This window comes from Nyctereutes procyonoides, unplaced genomic scaffold (assembly GCF_905146905.1).
Source record: "Nyctereutes procyonoides isolate TBG_1078 unplaced genomic scaffold, NYPRO_anot_genome, whole genome shotgun sequence".
In the NCBI taxonomy this organism is placed as follows: Eukaryota; Metazoa; Chordata; class Mammalia; order Carnivora; family Canidae; genus Nyctereutes; species Nyctereutes procyonoides.
Genome location: NW_026575117.1, coordinates 10642536 through 10662638, shown reverse-complemented (window position 1 = coordinate 10662638; position 20103 = coordinate 10642536). Strand labels below are relative to the sequence as shown.

General features: G+C 45.5%; 1 protein-coding gene across 3 annotated transcripts in view; it reads left to right on the top strand.

Moving 5' to 3' along the window:
- Positions 1-20103, top strand: part of TGFB2 (transforming growth factor beta 2) — a 79783-nt gene that overhangs the window by 40657 nt on the left and 19023 nt on the right. For all 3 annotated transcript variants that reach the window (XM_055333959.1, XM_055333958.1, XM_055333960.1), the window contains one exon: positions 11132-11295. In XM_055333959.1, coding sequence (XP_055189934.1) covers positions 11132-11295 — 164 coding nt within the window. The remainder of the gene's footprint in view (positions 1-11131; positions 11296-20103) is intronic.

Here is a 20103-nt window from a genome sequence, read left to right as displayed (position 1 = left end):
GAAGAAGTTGTCCTATGGATTCAGGTCTGTATTAACCCAGACAAATTTTAGAAACTTCGTTCGTGATCTGTGAGTCTAGGAGATTGAGTGAAATATATATTAAGTAGCTTTCTGATTGTAAGAGTTTGTCCTCTGCTATATCATTCAACAGATGAATGCACTGGCTTACCAAATCAGATTTTAAATCCATCTGTACATATCTGAAATGAGGAATGAAGTCAAATAAGTAGAGGCATTTGAGTAGGGGTTGAAATGTGTGCCTAAAAAAAAAAAAGCCTCAGGGTATGAGACACAAGATAGTAGCATCTGTAAAATAGTTTGTATGAGAAAGACCGAAGACTTGAAGTTTATTATGCACTCAAAAGACATAGAAGATAGGAATGCGAAGGTGAAAGAGGAGAGAGCAAGAATAACTTACTGTTGGGATGTATTAATGAAAGTCTAAGTCCCGCAGTAAGGGAGGTGACGGTGCTACTACTCTCTTCGGCCTTGAGAATTATGTGCAGACCTGAGGATCTGAGTTTAAGATTGGAGCAAAGAGGATAACGTCCATGAAAGTTAGAGGCTTTCGTGAAAAATCATGGAAGGAAGTGAAGGTGTTTGCTTAGGACAGAAATAGGGGTGGTGAGATATCAGAACCGGTCTCAAAATTTCCAAGGGGGGCTCAAGCAGAGAGTAAGTCCCCCTGTGTTGCAGAGCTAGATCCAGCGGGAAGAGCTGTGAGTAGGCTGACCTCAGGGAAGAGCTCTTTGTGCAGGTGGAGTTTATCAGAGATTGTAGGAGGCCGTCCACCTGATTTTGGAGTTCTCTGTCGCTGAGGAGTTCTGGGAGAGACAGTCTGGTCTCCTCTTGTTGTAGAGAAAACTGCAGTCAGAGGAATTCGATGCCAACAGCCCTGAGAGAGCGCCTGGTAGGTGCCAGGCAATGCCTGGATGTGCTCTCAGTCCTAAGTGCAACGTAGAGTTTCAGAGAGACGGAACGCTGGCTGCATTTGCTTTCCTTCTTCAAAGTGGATAATCCGGACCATCTATTCCGCCTCGTATGTACTCACTACCAAGTCATGAATTTAATATGTTAGTAATAATAGCCCCTGCCACTTGGTTAAGTTGGTAAATAGCCTGCAATCCTAGCAGGGTGTGTGCCTCGCCGCCTGTTAGCTTAGCTCTAGGGCAGAGCAACAGCAGCTCAGCACAGTGCCTCAAAGGACTTAGGCAATTGCCTGGCAAAGAAGTCAGGCCACAAGCAAGAAGCTTCCAGCAAACTGGGAGAAGCTCACGGCACCAGACACGCATTGGCCATTATATGCATCACGGCCATAACTTTAGAAAGATTAGAAGGAAGCTTTTCAGCCTAGTAAAGAGCCACTCCGCCCAGTAAGCCTGTCAAAAATCCACGCCAGTCATTCTAGAGCTGCAGGGAAAGTGCAGTAGTTTCTGGAAGGCGGATTGTTGAAGTTTGGGAATAAGAATGCTCTCTGCTGGGATGAGCAAGAATGTCTAAGATTGTGTGCATTTTAAGCCTTATTTTGCCAATGTTTGGTGTAATCCTGGGAAGACTTTACTCCCCGGTTCCTCAGTCTGTAAAAAGAGATGGAAAGTGAAGGGCGCTTCTAATCCATTAGGAGATTAAGGATGACATCCTAAATTTCCAAGTTTAATTTGTCAGCAAAGTCAGCACATACTGCGTTTTTTTTTTGTTTTTTTTTTTTTTGTTTTTTTTTTTTCCCTACTGACCTTGTTGGGAGGCATTGCTGAATCCTGGGATAATTGTGCGGATTACTATGTCGTGGCGTCTCTGGCCTCTTTAAATGCCGTTAGTGGGCCCAAATCATGATTGTTTTGCCCCATTAGGTATTATAGACAGAATGAAGAAGAAATTGAAGAGAAGGGAGCTAAGAGCAGAGCAAGAAAATCAGGCAAAGGATGGAGAGAAGATAAGAATGGGGAAAGAGAAAGAGAGGGAGAGAGGGAGAAAGGGGCAGGAGAGAGAGAGAGAGAGAGAAACCCAAACCGAGAGAGCTTTAGGTGCTTTAAAGAATGAGACAGTGGCTGAGAAGAGCATCTGCAACCCTTCTAGAAAAGTCCCAGCCATGGGAGGCCATTGGCAAGGGAGATGCCACATTCACGGGACACCTGCCCACAGAGGAGGGTCCGAGTGTGGCCCTCGCCACACTCACTGTCTGTGACTTTTTCTCAGTTAGCCACTAGCTTGTCAGCAGCCGTGCTTGGCCTGCCCCACAACCACAGATTTTGCTGCGAAAACCCAGCAAGGCCTACACACTTCGCCGACACAGCTCTGAGCCCGATGAGGGAGAAACGTAAGAGGAATGGAAACAGAATAGGTATTTCCATGTAGGTGGGGTTTTTATGAGCCCGATGGAAACTTGGGAGCAGACACTAGAAACCCCGTGTCTGTCACAGTTCAAGAAAGCCAACCGCCATGGGCCGGCACCACTGTTATTTTACTGCGTTTGCCCTGCGCGGGAAGGGGCCCAGACACTCATGCTGACAGTATGCACAGTCTCAAATAGCAGCGAGATGAAGGCCAAGTCACATAAGCTGATGCTGACACAATTAGCCTCGCAGATGCCAACAGCATGTCAAGTTCGACACTGTCCCCGACTTGGAGATGTCCCCCCTCCCCCTTTAAATGGCAGATGCTCTGGTGCTGTGTTACATTTAATAGGAGGGATGGCCAGAGAGAAAATCAGAAACCACTGCTGATGCGCTGTTTATTTCTCAGTCATTTTGTGTTAAATTGCTGTGACTTGAATGTCAGCAGTGTTTGGGATGTGGTAGTGAAATAAAATCCATAGCCGGTGTGCCAAGACAAATTTCAGAAAACCCCAAAACACAATTGTCTTGGTTTCTTGCTGGCTGTGTCTCTGCACACACAAATAGAAGCTAGTTTATTGCCCTCCAACCATTCAGTGGGTTGCTTGTCTTGCCACACTCTGGGGGATGTCTAATGAACCCCAAACTACTTCCCTCAAAGCTGGGGATGTCAGGAATGAGGGGCTGCTACACTCATTTAGGCATGTCAGAAGTCCATGCCGATTATGGCACAGCTGCAGGAAAAGTGGTCATTTCTGGAAAGGGAGATGAGAGGTTAGCTCTGTTGATCGGAGGAGCGTGGGGTAGGAGCCAGTAGATGCCACGGGGGCCGAGGGCCACTGGGCACATCTGTATGGGAGGCCGTCGGGTGCTGGACAATATACTGATGTTGGCAAAGTGCGTCTCATGGGGAAGCATTCACACCGAGCAAGCCCCCAGATCTCCAGATTAGGACCATTCTTTCCAGGAGCGCCAGTGAAAATACTTGATCTTGCATCGAACTTTCTAGAGCTTTCAGGCAAGGTCACGCTGAAAAATTGAGAAGGAACCACTTCTTCGTGTGGGTTTTGCCCCAGTGCCCCAGTGCCTGTGTCAGTATTTCTGCCTGGGGTAGCATTCATGCCTTGTGTTCAAGGGGCATCTTTGTGCAGAAGGCAGGCATTATAATGAAAAGCCAGAGCTTTTGATTGAAGGGCCAGGCTGGCCTTGATCTTAGCCAAGAGCTCGTTCACTGTCCTTGCTCTCAATCTTTATCTGTGAAATGGGGATGAAAAGCACCCTCCGTCTGAGCAGAAATGAAGTATGTGAGGCTAGTGGGTCCTCCCACAAAATGGGAGGGAGTGATGAAGTGGAGTTCTGAGGCTGCGGTGACACCAGGCCATTCTTTTTTAGGGTGTGGGTGGTGGATGGACATATTTTATTCATCCCTGGCTAGTTCATGACGCTAAGTAACGGGAAGGGAAGCCTGGCCAGCTTTGTTGTGGTTGGACCAGAGTCTAGGGCAGACGCTATCAGACCTGAGTAAAACAGAATCATCTGAGATTCACCCAGTGGGTCTGGGATGGAGCCAGGTAACGAGCGTAGTAATGAGCTCCCCCCAGGCAGTTCCCACGCAGGTAGTGAGTGACAGACATTTAATGTGGGGTTTAGGGGAGAAAACCATTTTGGGGAAGTTTTATGAATGGGGAATGCTTAAAATGAGAATGATGAGCTGCAAGTGAGCTGAATGGCCACCTAGTTCAACCCACCCCCAGATTCAGGACATCCCATAGCATCTTTTCATCTCGAAACTACGCGAATTTTTCCAGTGAAGGGAGTGCTCCCAAAGGACAGTGCATTAAAAAGAAAACAAAAAACAATAAAAAAAAAAGACCTCTTCTAAATTATTATAAAAACTCTTTATGCATTGAGCCAAAAATATGACTCTGGCCCTTTTGGAAAGTAAGAACTTCCCATATGCAAACCCCTGAAATATTTGGAGTCTTCTGGTGTCTCTAAGTTGTCTCTTCTGCAAGCTAAGTGTTGTCAGTTCCTTTTTAAGGGGTTGGGCTCTCTGTTCTGTCTCTGCTTGAGAATCAGCTCTGGAACTTATAACAGTCATTCTCAATCCAATTAATTAAACAGTCTCTGGGGCTGGGACCCAGGCATTCATGTTTTCAAAGTTCTTTAGTTGGAAATGCGTAGTCAAGGTAGACAATTAGTGCAAATCATGGGGGAATTTTATTTTTCCATTATAAGAGCCTCAGAGTCTCGGGACGCCTGGGTGGTTCAGCAGTTGAGCATCTGCCTTCAGCCCAGAGCGTGATCCTGGAGACCTGGGATCGAGTCCCTGCAGGGAGCCTGCTTCTCCTCTGCCTGTGTCTCTGCCTCTTTCTCTGTCTCTCATGAATAAATAAATAACATCTTTAATTAAAAAAAAAAGGAGCCTCAGAGTCTCGTGATGCTGCAGTTTCATCTTTTCTCTGTCCTACTCTTTTTTTTTTCTGCGTGTAATGCTGATAAAAAGTTTAGATGGTCCCAATAAATAACTTTCTTTAAAAAAAAAGGTTTAGACACTCCTTTGTCATTTAAAAAAAATCATTTGTGGGATCCCTGGGTGGCGCAGCGGTTTGGCGCCTGCCTTTGGCCCAGGGCGCGATCCTGGAGACCCGGGATCGAATCCCACGTCAGGCTCCCGGTGCATGGAGCCTGCTTCTCCCTCTGCCTATGTCTCTGCCTCTCTCTCTCTCTCTCTGTGTGACTATCATAAATAAATAAAAAAAATAAATAAAAATCATTTGAAACAATATATTTATTGAATTACTATGATGCTCTACATACTTTCCTAGATACTTTGGATACTTACTTCATTGAACATAACAAAGATCCCTCTATGGAATTTATATTCTAGCAGCAGGAGATGGACAATAAAAAATAGAGACTTAAATAATCAGTATTTTCAATTTTAGTAGTATGTTTGAAGATGATCAGTACTTTCAAAATAAATAAATAAAATAAATTAATTAAATAAAATAAAAAAGTCTATCATAGGTGCTCCTTTGTCTGTCTTTGTGGATTTCTTTTCTTCTGTCCTTTGTTTCAGTGGTTCCTAAGCTTTAGGGAACATGAGAGTCACCTGAGGCGTTAGAGAGAATGCAGACCAGCCTCCCTGGCGCCCGTCTGTGCCTTTGGGAACCCCTGCTATGGAGGGGCCAGACATCCGCTAATGACCAGGAGCCTGGGCTGCTCTGGAAGCCTCTGCAACCTCTCCCCAGGGAGGGACACTCACTTGTATTTAAGGCCCAGGTGAGTGGCGAGTGCCTCAGGCAAGAAGACAGATCCAGTGGGAAATGACACAGCAGATGGCCAAGTGAAGCACTGCCTTCCTCAAGGCTGAGCTCTGAGCATCCTCGGGGGTATTTCTCTCAGGCCCCAAACCCACATTCTCTGTCAGAGCTCCTCACATACTGGTCATGTCCTGAGACTTGCCCTCGGGTTTTGTTTTTTGCGGCCTTTTATGCAAGTGGCCCTGCAGTGAGCATCCTAGTGGGAGATAGAATGGCTTGATGCAGAGAAGGCTGGTGCAAGGAGGAACCTTGGCCCCTTTCTGAAGGCGGATGGGGGCGGGGGGGGGGGTGTCTCAGAGAACTTGGTGGCTACTGGGTTGAGCCATTTATGAACTGCCCCAGTATGCTTAGCTGCCTCTGCTCCTTCTCCTCTCTCTCTCTCTCTCTCTCTCTCTCTCTCTCTCTCTCTTTTTAAAGTTTTCTTTATTCCTGAGAGACACAGAGAGAGGCAGAGACACAGGCAGAGGGAGAAGCAGGCTCCCCATGGGGAGCCCAATGCTGGGACTTGATCCTGGGACCCCAGGGTCATGACCTGAGCCAAAGGCAGATGCTCAACCACTGAGCCACCAGGTGCCCCCTTCTTTTCTAATGAAGTTAGTCAGGTGGTAGGAGAGTCTTCTCTCCCTGCGGATATTCAAGGGAGGCCCGAGGATCCCTGGGCAGCTTTGCTGCAGAACGGGAGAGGGGACAGGAAGGGACCTTTCTGAGGGGAAGTTAGTGCCAGTTCAGTGCTCCCTGCGCAGTCCTGACCATGTGATTCAATGCACAGTGTATAGGGCACGATTGCAATCCTTGTATAGATGGAGAAACCGACTCCGAAAAGCCAAGAAACGTCCCTGTTGCCATATAGCTCGCCCCGGATGATTTGGGATTAAAATTCAGATGGCTTGGAAGGTCCCAGGTCACATTAGGGTCCTATGTCTACATTTCACCATGGCGGGGCTAGCTATAAAATGTGCAGGATGCTTTTCAAAATGAAAATGTGGGGCCTCTCGTTTAAAAAGCAGGGAAAATATCCTGTGGAAGATTCTAAACTCTAAAACCTTTTTCCTTTGTTCCGTGATCTCCTTCTCTCTCCTGTCTTTTGACCTGTTGCGATGTTTTCGTGGGCTCTTTGACGTCGTGCTCGCTTGGGTACGGGGACACCCCCAGGGTGGGAGCAGACTCGCAGCCACCGGGGCCCTGCCCTCTACCCTGGGACGGTGCTGCTGGGTGCCCCCAGCATCCAGCCACCAGACTGATGCGTCTCCCTTCCCACGGCGCTGCCACTCTGACCCCTAGGATTGCAAACTTGGCAGTGGGCTTGGTACCTGGATCAGGAGTGGGCAGGAGTTGCCCTCTGAATGCATTGCAACGCTGCCACCCTGCCCTGCCTGACCCAGACTCCCCTAGGTGAGGCTGGGGGCACCAGAGGGTGAAGGGCAAGGGGCCTGAGGACCACTCTTAGGGAGGCTCGCAGGTCCTGAGAGATGGAATAACACATGAGCCAAGGCTTTATGCCCCCTGCCCTGGTTCCATTTGTCCCCTCGGACTTCCCTTCTAAAGCCTAAACTCAAAGATGAAATCATTAAGGATTTCAAGACGGTGACCATAGATCCTTAAACTCACGTATGAGGCTTTTCAGAGCATGGGGACTCTGTGTAACTGCACTGGTCACATGTCCATGAAGCCCTGGGCTGTGGAGAACTAAAGAACTTTAAGTAAAGATTCCTGACCTTGAGGTGTCTCCTTAGGGAGAAGATAATATACAATGAGCTGCTAATAAATTGGAGTAGATAAGCAGTCAGGGTACAAGGCTTGAAAAAGTAGCTTGTGATTAAGTGCCATGATTAGGCTTTCTGTACGCTGTTACTTTGTAAATTGATAACTACTTAGATTTCCTTATTTGTTTTTCCCCTGTCCATTCCCCCAAATTTGATTCAGCAGGGATGTGTGGCCAGGGTCGAGGAGAGGGGAACACCACTCACTTGATGTCATTCTGGAATCTCCCGTGTGCAACATTTTCCCTGAGAGGCAGGCCCACGGGAACGAGCATGGGAGGAGGAGCAGAATCAGCCTGGTGGTCTGATCCAAAGGGTGGCAGGAAAATCGATTTGATTGAACCAAAAAAAAAAAAAATGGGTCAGAAATTGAGAGGAAAGAGCCAACCAGGATGTGAGTGTGGGTAAGTTGGCAAAGGTCAAGCACAAGTACCTGACCACCTGGCGATGGAAGAGGAACTGGGATTGGAATTACAGAGGACTTTAGGGAGAACTCCCATTCCAACGGGGGAAATGAGTTCTTGGAGAAGGTAGAGGAAAAAGCTCCATCCCTCCAAGGCTAGGTGGGTGGATCAGGGCTGCACAAGCCATTAAATACCTACCCTGCCTCTCGGGCGCCCTGAGCCCAGGGAGTGAGCCTGCTGTGTCCCTGGCTGGGTGTAGATGGGCCACTGTCACTTCTCCCTACACTGTGCATCCAAAAGCTTTTATGAGGTAAGGGTAGGGTCACAGCCCAGGCCAGAGCAAGTTGCTGTGACTTTTTTTTTTCCCCCAAATGCAGAAACATCTGCCAAGTCACTCAAGTTCCTCAGACAGGCAGGGGGCCGGTGACCCATAGCAGATGACAACAGGGGACAGCTGCAAGCGGCCTTTGGAAGTGGTAGTCAGTTCTTTGGTCAACAGTCTTTATCAAGGGATCTCCTGCTCTCGTGTGCTCGAGCCAGGGCGTGGGGGAGGCTGCTGCTTCCTCCTGGCCCAGTCCCTTCACTGTGCTTACGAGACCAAAGTGGAGTTGCTGGTGGGGGCTGCTCAGTGGTCATTTCCCCTCGTGCATTAACTCCTTCTGCTTATAAAGCAAGACCCTCCCCCCCCCCCAAAAAAAAGGGCAGATTTGTATTATGGGGCATGGAAATAGAAATAGCGGCCCGGGTTCTAATAGCCAGAGGGAGGAGGGCTGCGCGCCAGCGTATAGGGAGCAGAGCAGGACAGCTGCACTTAACCATCAGGCTACTCCTGTAAATATTTGCAAACGCCCCTTCAAAGCTCAAAAGCCTAGGACAGGATCATTGGACAATTTGCTTAGAAGAAGAAGAAACAAAATTGACCTCATGGTCCGAAGCAGCCATAAAAAGAAAGAGTGAGTTTGGGCAGAAGACCAGAAAGGGGAAAAAAAATTGTTCGAAGTTTAATAAACACAAAGGAGAATAAAAATAAATCTCAAGAGCACTTATTTACAAACTTGATGGAAGGATAAGATTGGGGCGGGTGGGTGTGAAAGATGGGTGTTCGGGGAAGTAGAACTGGCCTGTGGGGGGTTCCGCCGAATGAGGAGGGGAAAACACGAGAGAGATGTTTACTCGTCCTCATGGCAGGAAGTGCACTGAATTAGCTTTGCTCTTTCAGGATGCTCTTTCAAAGCATGTTTGAAGCTTCTGCTGTCTTAATGGGGAGGCCATGTGAAGAGGAATGCAGCCACTAGGCCTGTGGAAGGTTCTGGCCAAACTAGAGGGTGTAGAAAGCCAGATCCTGGCTCCAGCTTTGCCCCAGCTTCTCTGCCTGGGCATCTGGCCTGTTTTCAGCTGAGCTGGTCAGGCCAGTACCAGCTTGTCCAATCACCTGGGGTGGGCATGTTCCGGAGGAGGGAAAGAGAGATTTCTTCCCAGCAGCGACTTTTTCGAATTGCAATGCCAGGGGGCTCCAAAAACCTGGCCACTTGGACGAATGTTTGCCCGAAAACTGTCCACCGACTAATCCACAGTAGTAGTGCATTGGGCCATCGCTGCGTCTGCATGAATACTTCCTTTTCTCTGACACCTGGATGCTTTAGATTTTTGGGGTTTTTATTTTGTTTGTTTGTTTGTTTCGGAGACTGCTGGCTCAGGAGCTACAAAGCTTCCATTCACACAGTCGTTTGTGAAGCAGTCATGGAGCAGAGCTTGGCTTGGAGTTCACTGCTTCCCCATAAGCGGCTTTCTGAGAGTCACAGGACACGGGGAGAGGGATGGGTGAAAGCCCCCTTGAGAGTAAAAAGTGCTGAGCTCTTAGGATCAGCGAATGTTGGTGTGTTCCTAGCATTTTTTTCAGCGTAATCGTCAGGGCACGGATTTCCCAAGAAATCATGAAAGGTATTTATTTCTATTTTAAGATCGGCAAGATGGCTCGTTTATTTAATAAGAAGCTAGTCTTGCCAATAGCCAGATGCCTGAGTCTTTCAAGAGTCCCATTGATGACCAACTATGCAAACAGCGGATAGTTGGTGAATTCCGTGTGTGCAGGGCCCTGTCCTAGGGATGTGGGGGTGGGGGGAGGGAAAACCTGGCAAATATGGTCTCTGCCCTCAAGATTCTTAAAATTTCATGGGGGAAAACAAAATAAACAAACATAATGCAGAAGTAATAAAAACACTTGTAAAAAGCCATAAACAACTGTGAATGATTATGTTGTAATGAAGCTACATAGTTGAGAAGAGGGTAGAGAGTCCTGGAGCTACCAGATTTGGATGGAGCATTCCAGAATAATGAGAGAAAGTTTGCAGAAGATTTTGGAAGAGAACCGTAGAAACATCTGTAACAAGTGGCCTGCCCAGTGTACATGCTCAATGAACGGGTGCTGTATATGGAGCGTGGGGCTAGAATTAGGACCTGCTTTGGTTTTGTTGGCGTAGTTCAGTTGCTTATTCAGAGGCGGTGGCAAATTACTGCAAAATAACAGCAAACCTCGAGCAACCCATGAACTCGAAATTGCTGTGTACTATCTGCCTCTCTGTGTTTCACATGGCTCAGAGCTGAAGGAATTGGGGCTGATTCTTTCTCTTCGTTAGCCAGGATTCCCTCCCACCAATGGACATTAACCTGAATAAAGAATTTTAAGACTGGACCTGATATAACCAGTGTGTGGCTATAGGTTTTTATTCTTTTCTTCCATTCAAATTTTCTCACCCTAACTTAACTAGAGGGTGTATTCGGTCATATGTGTGTGAAAAACCAAAATAGTGAAGCCAAAAAAGATGCAATGCATGAACCTGGATAGAGTAGAGCATCCAGATGCCAAAACTTCAAGGAAAAAAAATACATGGGCAAACTGCTTGCCATTAGGAGCTATTTTCTTGGCACAGCTGATTAAAGTGTATGCAAGCCCGACAGCTCTCTCCAGGCATCAACTGTCATGAACTTGTTCCAATTCATAACCGTCTAGGATTTTCCACTGCTCTGTCAACTTTCAAAGGATAGGGTTAACTACATGCCCTCAGATGGAGTTGGAAGTGGTTTGTTAATCTCTATTAATCTGCTACTCCTGTAACCAAATGCACATGTTTATTTACTTTTTTCCCCCCTCTGGTTAAATTGTTAATGGTATTAAATTGGCCCTTGGAAACTAAATCGTTCTGTAGATATTTCCCTTATGTTTTCTTGGGACTATCTCATGCTGCATGGTCTTTGTGAGAGAACAATGGATTTTATCATTTTTCAATGATTGCCCTAACTTTTTACAGATGCCATCCCGCCCACTTTCTACAGACCCTACTTCAGAATTGTCCGATTTGACGTCTCGGCGATGGAGAAGAATGCATCCAACTTGGTGAAAGCAGAGTTCAGAGTCTTTCGTTTACAGAACCCGAAAGCCAGAGTGTCCGAACAGCGGATCGAACTGTATCAGGTAACTTTTGTGTGGGTTGTTGGGGTGGACGGTTTGAAGTCTTAGGGGAAAATACTTGCGGCCCATCGTAGATATTCTGAGCTGATACAAACCATTCTGTGCATTTGCAATCATGAGAGAGGCTCTCATTTGTTATTACCCTGCCACTGGCCACTTGTTCATTAATTAGTCAGGGAAGGACAATGTTTAGAAGGAAGTGGTGAAGGCCTGAGCACATTTCTGCAGTGACATAAGTTGTTGGAGTACCCACCCTTGGGAGGGATGGCGTCCAAAAGTCCACCCCCTGATCTGGAAAGTCAGACAACGGAGGCCTTCCGATTGTCTTCTCTCTCCCTGTTATTTTCACTCCCTTTTCTTCCTCTCTTTGCTGTCTCTTGCCTCTTTGCTAACCTCATTCTCTCTCCTTTCCTTTTTCTGATTCTACTCACTTTCTCCAGCACCCCCTCGCCCCCATTCCCTGCGTGTCCCCACCCTGCATGATTCCGGGCAGCCCTGACATTTCTTTCATCTCCCTAAAGTACACTTGCTGGGCAGCTGTGTTAAAAGATGATGATGATGATGATGATGATGATGATGATGATGAAGTGCCAAGTCACTAACATTTCGGAAGCTTCTTCAAAGCTTCCCAAGTGGATTACAGGGCAGTAGATCATCATTATCTAGAAGCTATGGGAGATGCAGAACCTCAAGCCCCATCCCAGACTCACTGAGTCAGAACACATAGGAGGTAAAACAGAATCAACATTTTTCACAAAATCTTTGGGTGATTCATAAGCATTTTGAAGCACTGCTCTAAAAGCCCTGAGCCTGGGGAGGGAGGCAGACCCGTGCATGAATAACTTAAGTGTGTCGTGGTGTCATAGGAATGGTGTATGTAGAGAGCAGATGGAGACATCTGAGCAGGACCTTGAGAAGTATCTGTTAAAACAGGATGAGGGATGGTCATTCTTGGCAGAGGAGCAACCTGTGCAAAAACACAGCCTTGATGGCACCTGTTGAGGGCCTCAAATAGATGGTGCTCAGGAGAGACTGGAGGTCAGGGGAGACTGGGAGAAGCTTGCCCCTCCAAGGAAAGTGTATGGAGGGAAACTAGAAAGAGTCCAGAATAAAACAGGGAACCACCATGTGAGAGGAGGAGGCATGTAGACTTATATGCCAAAAAGGAGGCTTGTTGAGGAAAAGAAAGGCATTGACATCTGTATGCAGAAACTTCTAGTCGTTCTGGATTCTAAACATTTGGAAACTGCAATAATTTGGATGGGAATTTGCTTCGTATTTCTTATGAGAATGGGGACTTAACTATGCAAATAAATGTTGTGTATGAGATTGCAAACAGTAAGTTTTCAAAGTTCTAAAAAAGAGTCTTCAGGTGCTAGTTTACATCTCTGTTCGTGCAAAACAGTTCTTACCTATTAGAATGAATCCCCAAGGACCCCTTCTTGGAGAACTTCAAATCTCAATGCACATTCTGAGAGCACCTAGAGGGCAGCCATTGCTTCCTGTCACCACCTAGGATAGGGTCAGGGTCGGCTTCCTGGGTCCCAGAGGCTTTGTGAAGCATGTTGTAAGTAGTGTCTCCATTAATACAGCTATACTGTGAAACTGGCATGATGAGGTATTCTTTTCTTTTCCAGAATTCACTGAAATATAATTGCAGTGTGACATGATATTAGTTTAAGGTGTACAATATAATGATTTGATGTACGCATGTATTGCAAAAGGTTTACCACAATGAGTTCAGTTATCACGCATCACTTCATAGTTACACTTTTTTTTTTTGCCCCCATGGTGAGAACTTCTAAGATGTACTCTCTTAGCAACTTCCCAAGATACAATACCGCATTGTTAGCTACAGTCACTGTGCTTACATGAAACCCCCAGGACTTAATCTGTCTTATAACTGGAAGTTTGTACCTTTTGACCCCATTCACCCATTGAAGGCATTCTTTCAACTACTGTGTTCGTCCTCCTTTTTGTAGAGAAACACGCTGAGTCAAAGACAAAGTAAGTCACTTGGCCAGGGTCACACAAGTAGGGAATGGCAGGGTGACCATACAGATCCAGCTGTGGCTCCCAAGTGCTTGCTCCTCCTCACGTGCTGTGCTTTTCCTTCCTCTTTGCCTCAGGATAAGCCAGCATAGAAGAAAAAATAAGAGAAACTAGGCTAGTCAGAGGGTGGATTGATATTTGGGGGGAAAGCAAAGACTGAGTTCTCTGGAAAAGAAGCTAGATCAAAGGTAGCTAGATATATAATTCAAGGTCATTAAAAAAATAAAAACAAAAACACGATCACATGTTCTCTTTTTTCTTCTTTTTTCAATTAAATTGCTTTTACATGACTTTGTGTATGGATAATAGCATCATGGAATGTTTCCCTGGCCCCATATCAGTTGTCTGAGAAATTGAAGGCCAGATCTATAACATGAGGTGCTAAGTCACTGTTATGCGTGGGCCCCTGACCCTGTGCTCTGAGGGTGGCCTCTGATAGCAGAATTACTGATCACTTGCCTTAGTCTCAGAGGTCCTCTCCATGCTGGGAAAGGAGGTGTCCCTTGAGGCTGGTAATTTAGAAGACCTCAGTGACTTCTTCCTTAGTGACTTGTTAGTGGATGTGTGCCTTCTCAGAGGTTACTGCTGCACCACCTGTCCCATCATGAGCAGCAAGATCTGCACAGATTGGTGTTCCCAGTTGGAAAAGGTACAACTCAAGAGGGAAGCGTATTGTATGAATAGGATGAGCGTAGGAGGAAGCTGGAAGGAGATGATTTTAGAAGGAAAGTAAGGAAGGAAACGACCCCTTATCTATCTGGAGCTCAATGAGGCAGCAGTCTACCCTCCTGAGCTATAACTAGGAAGTAAGTCAGAGACCCCAATCACCCTACCAGAAGACGCAAGGCATACATGTAGCTGAGTTACCAGAAAAGCAACCTTTGGCCCTTTATTCACTTGTGACCAAGTTGATCGTCTCTAGGACCACAAGAAATTAGAAGCATTGAATTAGAAGTGGAGGGCTGGAGTTAGATGCTTTGCAGAAGCAGATGATGCTTTAGACTCAAGATTTTTGCCCGCATACCTCGATGATGCTAGCTGGGAAAATCAGGTCACAGAATGAATGCAATGCTTACTGTGGACACCCTTTCTAAATCTTACCCTCTTTATGGCTAACCCAGGCCTTAGAGCCCAGGCATCTGACCTGGTTTCCGACATCTGCTGTGGTGTCTTTATTTGGAGCCCCATTTTGGGCTTGTTCTCTGACTTTCCACTTGGCCTCAGCAGCCACTTGGTGGTCTAGCCCCAGGACAGAAATTGGTACTTATGATAAGGGCCTTGAGTTCTGAAGGTGAGGCTAAATTATATTCAGGAAACTGAATACATGTAATAAAATTTCAGAGGGTTTTATGTGTCCAAAATTGCTGAAGTGTTACTTTGGGAAAAAAAAATATTTGGTGCTTAAATGGGGAGATCTTTAGCTACTTGGAAAGCTCCACTATTCAGAACAAAGCGTCCAAAGTTTCTAGATGCCCTCTGATTACTGTATTGCTTGACATGCAATTGACATTCCGCTCCCTAGAAGAACGGTAGGATGACTATGAATGGGTTCTCAGGCAGTTCAGATGGTGGAATGGATAATTCATTAGAGTTCCTCAGGGCATTGGTTTTAAGCAGGGGGAGAATGTGTGTACATATGTGTGTGCACATGCGAGTTCATGTGTGAGTGCAGGCACTCCCCCAAGTACGGAAGCCCTATAGGAGCTTTTATAAGGACTGCCCACAGTCCCTTTCTCTAGATTCTGCTTCTCCCTAGAGAAAAAGAGAGAGAGAGAGAGAGAAAGAGAGAGAGAGAGAGAGAACTGACAGATGTGGTGTGAAAAGGCTCTCCCATTTCTTTGGGTATGATCATTCTTCATTCTTCATTCTCCATTGGGAATGAGACATTTCAGGCAGGGTTTTGGGGTCATTCTGTTCCATAAAATGTATACAAGTACTCTTTCTAGAGCCAGAAGAGCAGGCTGGAAAGGCCTAAGAAAGCTTTTCTGTGAGTGAGTTCAGAATTTGTCTTTGTCCAGGGCTGGCCATCTGTTGATTCTCCTTGCCTTGGAACATTAGGACACCCGAACTTCCATGGAAGTCACATTTAGCTTGGCAAGGGAACTCGGAGTTCTCACTGCTCTCTTTTCTCTGCAGAATAGTCTGTCAGAACTTTGATGAATGGTGGTAAATAAAGCCTTACTGTCCTCCTCTCTCTGACTTCTGTTATGTTGATAGACTCTAAATAGCAGATACCGGTATGATAATGGTAGGACTTCAAATATACACGCCAATATTGGAGGGAATATGAGAGAGATAAAGGCCTTTGATAGACGAGGAAAAAGAAGAGGGGAAAAAAAAAGGATAAAAACTGAACTTTTTCCACATGGGAATGACCCTTACCATGTTTTTCAAGCTTCATGTCAAAGGCAGCCTTTATTGGAATATGATCAGATAAAGCTCCGGTGTTCTGGAAATGCCTTCGAACCTGCAATATTTAGAATAGCTCTCAGCTCATTTGGAAATTTGAACACATCTTTCTTTGATTAACTTGCTCCTATATTTATGATTAAAATCATGCCCAGAGTTATGAGACAGAGAAAACATAGAAGAGAAATAGTCTTCAAAATGAATATCACCAATATGAGGAAGGGCACCTGCCATCTTGAACTGGGGTAAATTCCCAGTTTTACAAGTGAAGAATTGAGGCTCCAGGAAATTATTAACTTATTTAAGGGCCGTCATGACTTCATGGCCCCATGGGACCTCCAACCAATACTTAATGTTAGCTCTATTGACTTCCGAGGACCGTGGAGCTTTTAGATATTTCTAGCTTCCTCTCACTAACTCACACTATTTTCACACTAACTGCTCATTTCAAATTTTACCACCTCTAGGATAATAAGACGTGTACCTTTGTGACTGTTTTGACAATCTATTCACTGAATAACAAGTTACCCCTAAATTTCATGGCCTCAAAAACAGTTATATGATACTGTGTCTCAAAAGTACAGTCTTTCTACTAATAGAGATACACCCAAGGTACTTTTAAAGCAAATTCTGGAGGATCCAGAGAAATGCCTCAGAATTCATTTCTTCCAGAAAGGGAGTTGTGAGAATTGGGAGGGGGTTGGGCAGCCTGGCATCTTGGTTGGACTCCTTGGGTGGAGCCATCTGTCTGAATCAAGAGATTCCTTTGAGCCCAATAATATTTATAGCAGGGATATCTGAGTAAATCAGGTTGAGATTGGAACAGGTTTGGTTAATTAATATACAGAGCATTTTCTTTAATCATGCTGGAACACTACTTGTATTGTGTTTCAATGTGTGTAGTAACATCCTGGGATTTGATGATCATATCTATGCTCTCTGTTCACCCTTGATGAAGCAACATGGTGGAGGGTTCAATGGCATGAGCATTGTGAACCAAGTTTTCTTAATAATTCCTGATTAGCCTGGTGTTTATTGTAAGGGTGAAATGAAACAATATCTCCAGCTGCCAGATGGAGAGTGGGCACTCCGCATATACTAGTTCCCTTCCTTCCATGTCATCTCTTAGATTTTGGCTTCTAAGTCTTTGATTCCTCTAAATGAAAGAGCCCTCTAGACAATTATCTGCCAAAGTCAGTTGTCAGATTATTTTTAAGATTAATGTATTAGCTTCAGACCAGTAATAAAATCATGCAAAATAACTCATTGGGAGATAATGTGATGTAATGGGTTCATTCATCATTAAGCATCAGGAGGAAAATGGTATCTTCTTGCATGGTGCTGGTATGAGGCCACGAGTGTCGGTGGCAGAGGGCTTGGGAGACTATAATCTGCTGATAGGTCCTTGTTAGTCAGTAGAAGATAAATGTGCTGAGATGAAATAAGCTCAAGTGGGTTTCAGAGGAATCTATCTCTTATCTATCTATCTATCATCTATCTATCTATCATCTATCTATCTATCTATCTATCTATCTATCTATCTATCTATCTAAAATCTCTGCAACAGTTTTAAACTTTGCACACCCCAGAGGCTTTACAGTGAAAATTGTAACATTGTAAGGTTGATGGCCTAGCCTACTTTTGAAGGGACTCTAATGCTGCAAAATGAAGGGTGAAGTTCCCGTCATCGTAGAGAACACAACACAAATGGGTTTAATAAAAACTGCCGCCTTTTCCGAACCCCAAACACATGCATGTGCACATGTGCATATGCACACACATACACACACACAGAGTTCAGTTTTCATTTCTCATGTTGCCCAAGGGCGTGTAAAAAAAAAAGGGGTCAGCCAAAAAAACTGTTAAATTAGACTTGCAAAAAGTGGTGCCGAAAAAAAAATTATACTGGGCTCCTGTTGTACAGAATTTTACAGCATACAGTCCCCTTAATGCTGATCCTGACTCCGGTGCCACCTTGGAGACACACTGTATAGTAACCCCCTTAAAAAAAAAAGCCATGAGGTATATATAATAAACACTTTGTTTGCACAAGGCTATTAATATCTCAGGTTTTTTTCAAACTGATCAAATGACAGGCTTGCCTCATAAAGAAGTCGGATCGTTATTATTTACATTAAGTGATGATGTTACCAAGTGTCTGTTACCCTTGTGGGCAGACAGGACCCCAAAAGTAGTATGAACAGTAGTCCTTCCCCACTGTGTTCAAAGAAATGTTGATAGTCCTGCAACAGTAACTAATAATTCCATGTTCTTTTTGTGTGATACGATTGTGTAACGATATCGGTAACTATCACTAATGCACAGGATGCTAGGGACCGCTTTAAGTGCTTTATGTAGATTGATTCATTCAATCCTTACAATAACCCTATGAAGTGGCTTCTTAGCTGCATCTTACAAACCAGGAGACTGAGGCACAGAGAATTAAGTAACGCCCAGGCCATGCAGAGGCAGAATTAGAACCCAGGCAGTCTGGCCCCAGTGGCCATGCTCTAGAGCACTTGCCCACACTAGTAGGAAGAACGCAGGCTCTGGAGTGGGGCCAGGATGAGCTCAAGCTGTGGTCTTGCCCCCCTGGAGAGTCTAAGGAAGTCACGTCACTGAACCGATTTCCACGTCAGTAGACTGTGGGTAAAGACACCCACTTGGCCAGGACTTTGTAAAGCAAAGAGAGAATGCATGAAACTCCTAGCCAATGTAGTTCTGCTCAATGGTCACTATTATTATTATTATTATTATTATTAATTATTATTATTATTATTATTTCCAAAGCATGGAGTTTGAACTTTTGTAAGAAACAGTTTCTTTAATGTATGATCTGCTCAAAATCTCCTAGAAATGAACCCCTCGCCTCCCCCTCCCCGACCTCCATTGCTGCAGGGTCAGGTTTTCAGTGGCTGAACCAGGAGTTCACTTCAGAACCTCCTGAAATACTATTTTCACCTCAATTCTGCTCCTGGCCATCTCACTCAGTTGCCGATGAGCAGCTCCAGGCAGGAAAGAAGAGAATCTTTGCAGGGTGGCCGGGCAGAGGGCTGGCTTCATCTTCCACCTCTCCTTATTTATCAGCTGTTTGGCCTTACAAATCACTCATGTCTCTGAGCCTCAGTTTTTCATCATAAAATGGAGATAATGGTTCTTGTCTAACGAGTCACTGGGAGGAGGATGCATGTGAAGTGTCTGGCCTGTTGGATGCACGAGGAGTACACTATTGTCAGGGTTTTGCTTATCATCTAGAGCATGGTTTATATTTCCCCTAGAGGTGGCCTGTGATTATAAAACCACTCTGTGATTTTGTCAGGCATCTCTGGTCAGACGAGGGCTCCACTGCTGTCGTTTTACCTCATCCTCTGCCCCTGTCACTACCTCTTCCCACTTCCCCACCATACAAATAAGCGTGATATATGCTTCCTGGGTTGATTTTAATAAGGCTCCACTTTAAAAAACTGTTAACGTACGCCAACTCTACCATACCCTCCACCAGGGAGGGCAAAAATTGTTCCGAGGGAGGATGTAGATTTATTTCTTGATACCAACAGTGCTCAGAATTTTTTTTTTCGGGGGGTGGGGGGAACTTCTGTTCTAGAACCATGTTCAGAGCCTACCAATACATAGTTGGGAATATCCTTCAGTGGAAAACAAATCCGAGCTTCTGAAAGGTAGTGTTAATTTTCAAAAACTGCCAGAGTTCTAGTGAAGAGGAAATTGAAAAGTAATTAATTTTCCTACGTGATAGCTGCTTTTAAAAGATAGATCTGAAGTCCAGCTGCTTCTCATCTCTGCTGCTACTACCCTCGTCCCAGTGGTTTTTGCCTCTTGCTTTTGCAGTGGCCTCCTGGCTGGTCTGGCTGTTGCCCCGTGGGCCCCTTAGAGTGTGTGTGAGAGTGAGTCCTGCTAAGATGTTGGGCAGATCTAAATGCCCCTGTTCAAAGTCCTGGGATGGCTTCTCACCTCACTTCGCCTAGGAGCCAAAGTCCTTACTGTGTCTGGACCTGTTTCTCGCTAGCCCTCCAACGCCCCAGCCTGACTTCACTCACTCACATGCCTCCCCCATACTGGCCTCCTTGCTACACCTCAAACACCTGCATCCGCTTCCTCCTAAAGCCTGTGGCTACTGCCCTCCTCCCACGTTCTCCTTCCTGCTCTCTTCATGCCCCTACGTGCTTCCTCGGATGTCACCCGGTTAGAGAGGCCTTCGTGGTCACCCTAACATCTCAGAGCCCCTCTTCCCAAATTTCCTACCCCCACTCTCCACTGCACACTTCCCCTCCACACCCTCGATCATTTTGCGTACTTGATCTTCCATCCCACCTCTATCTGGTTTAGTCTCAC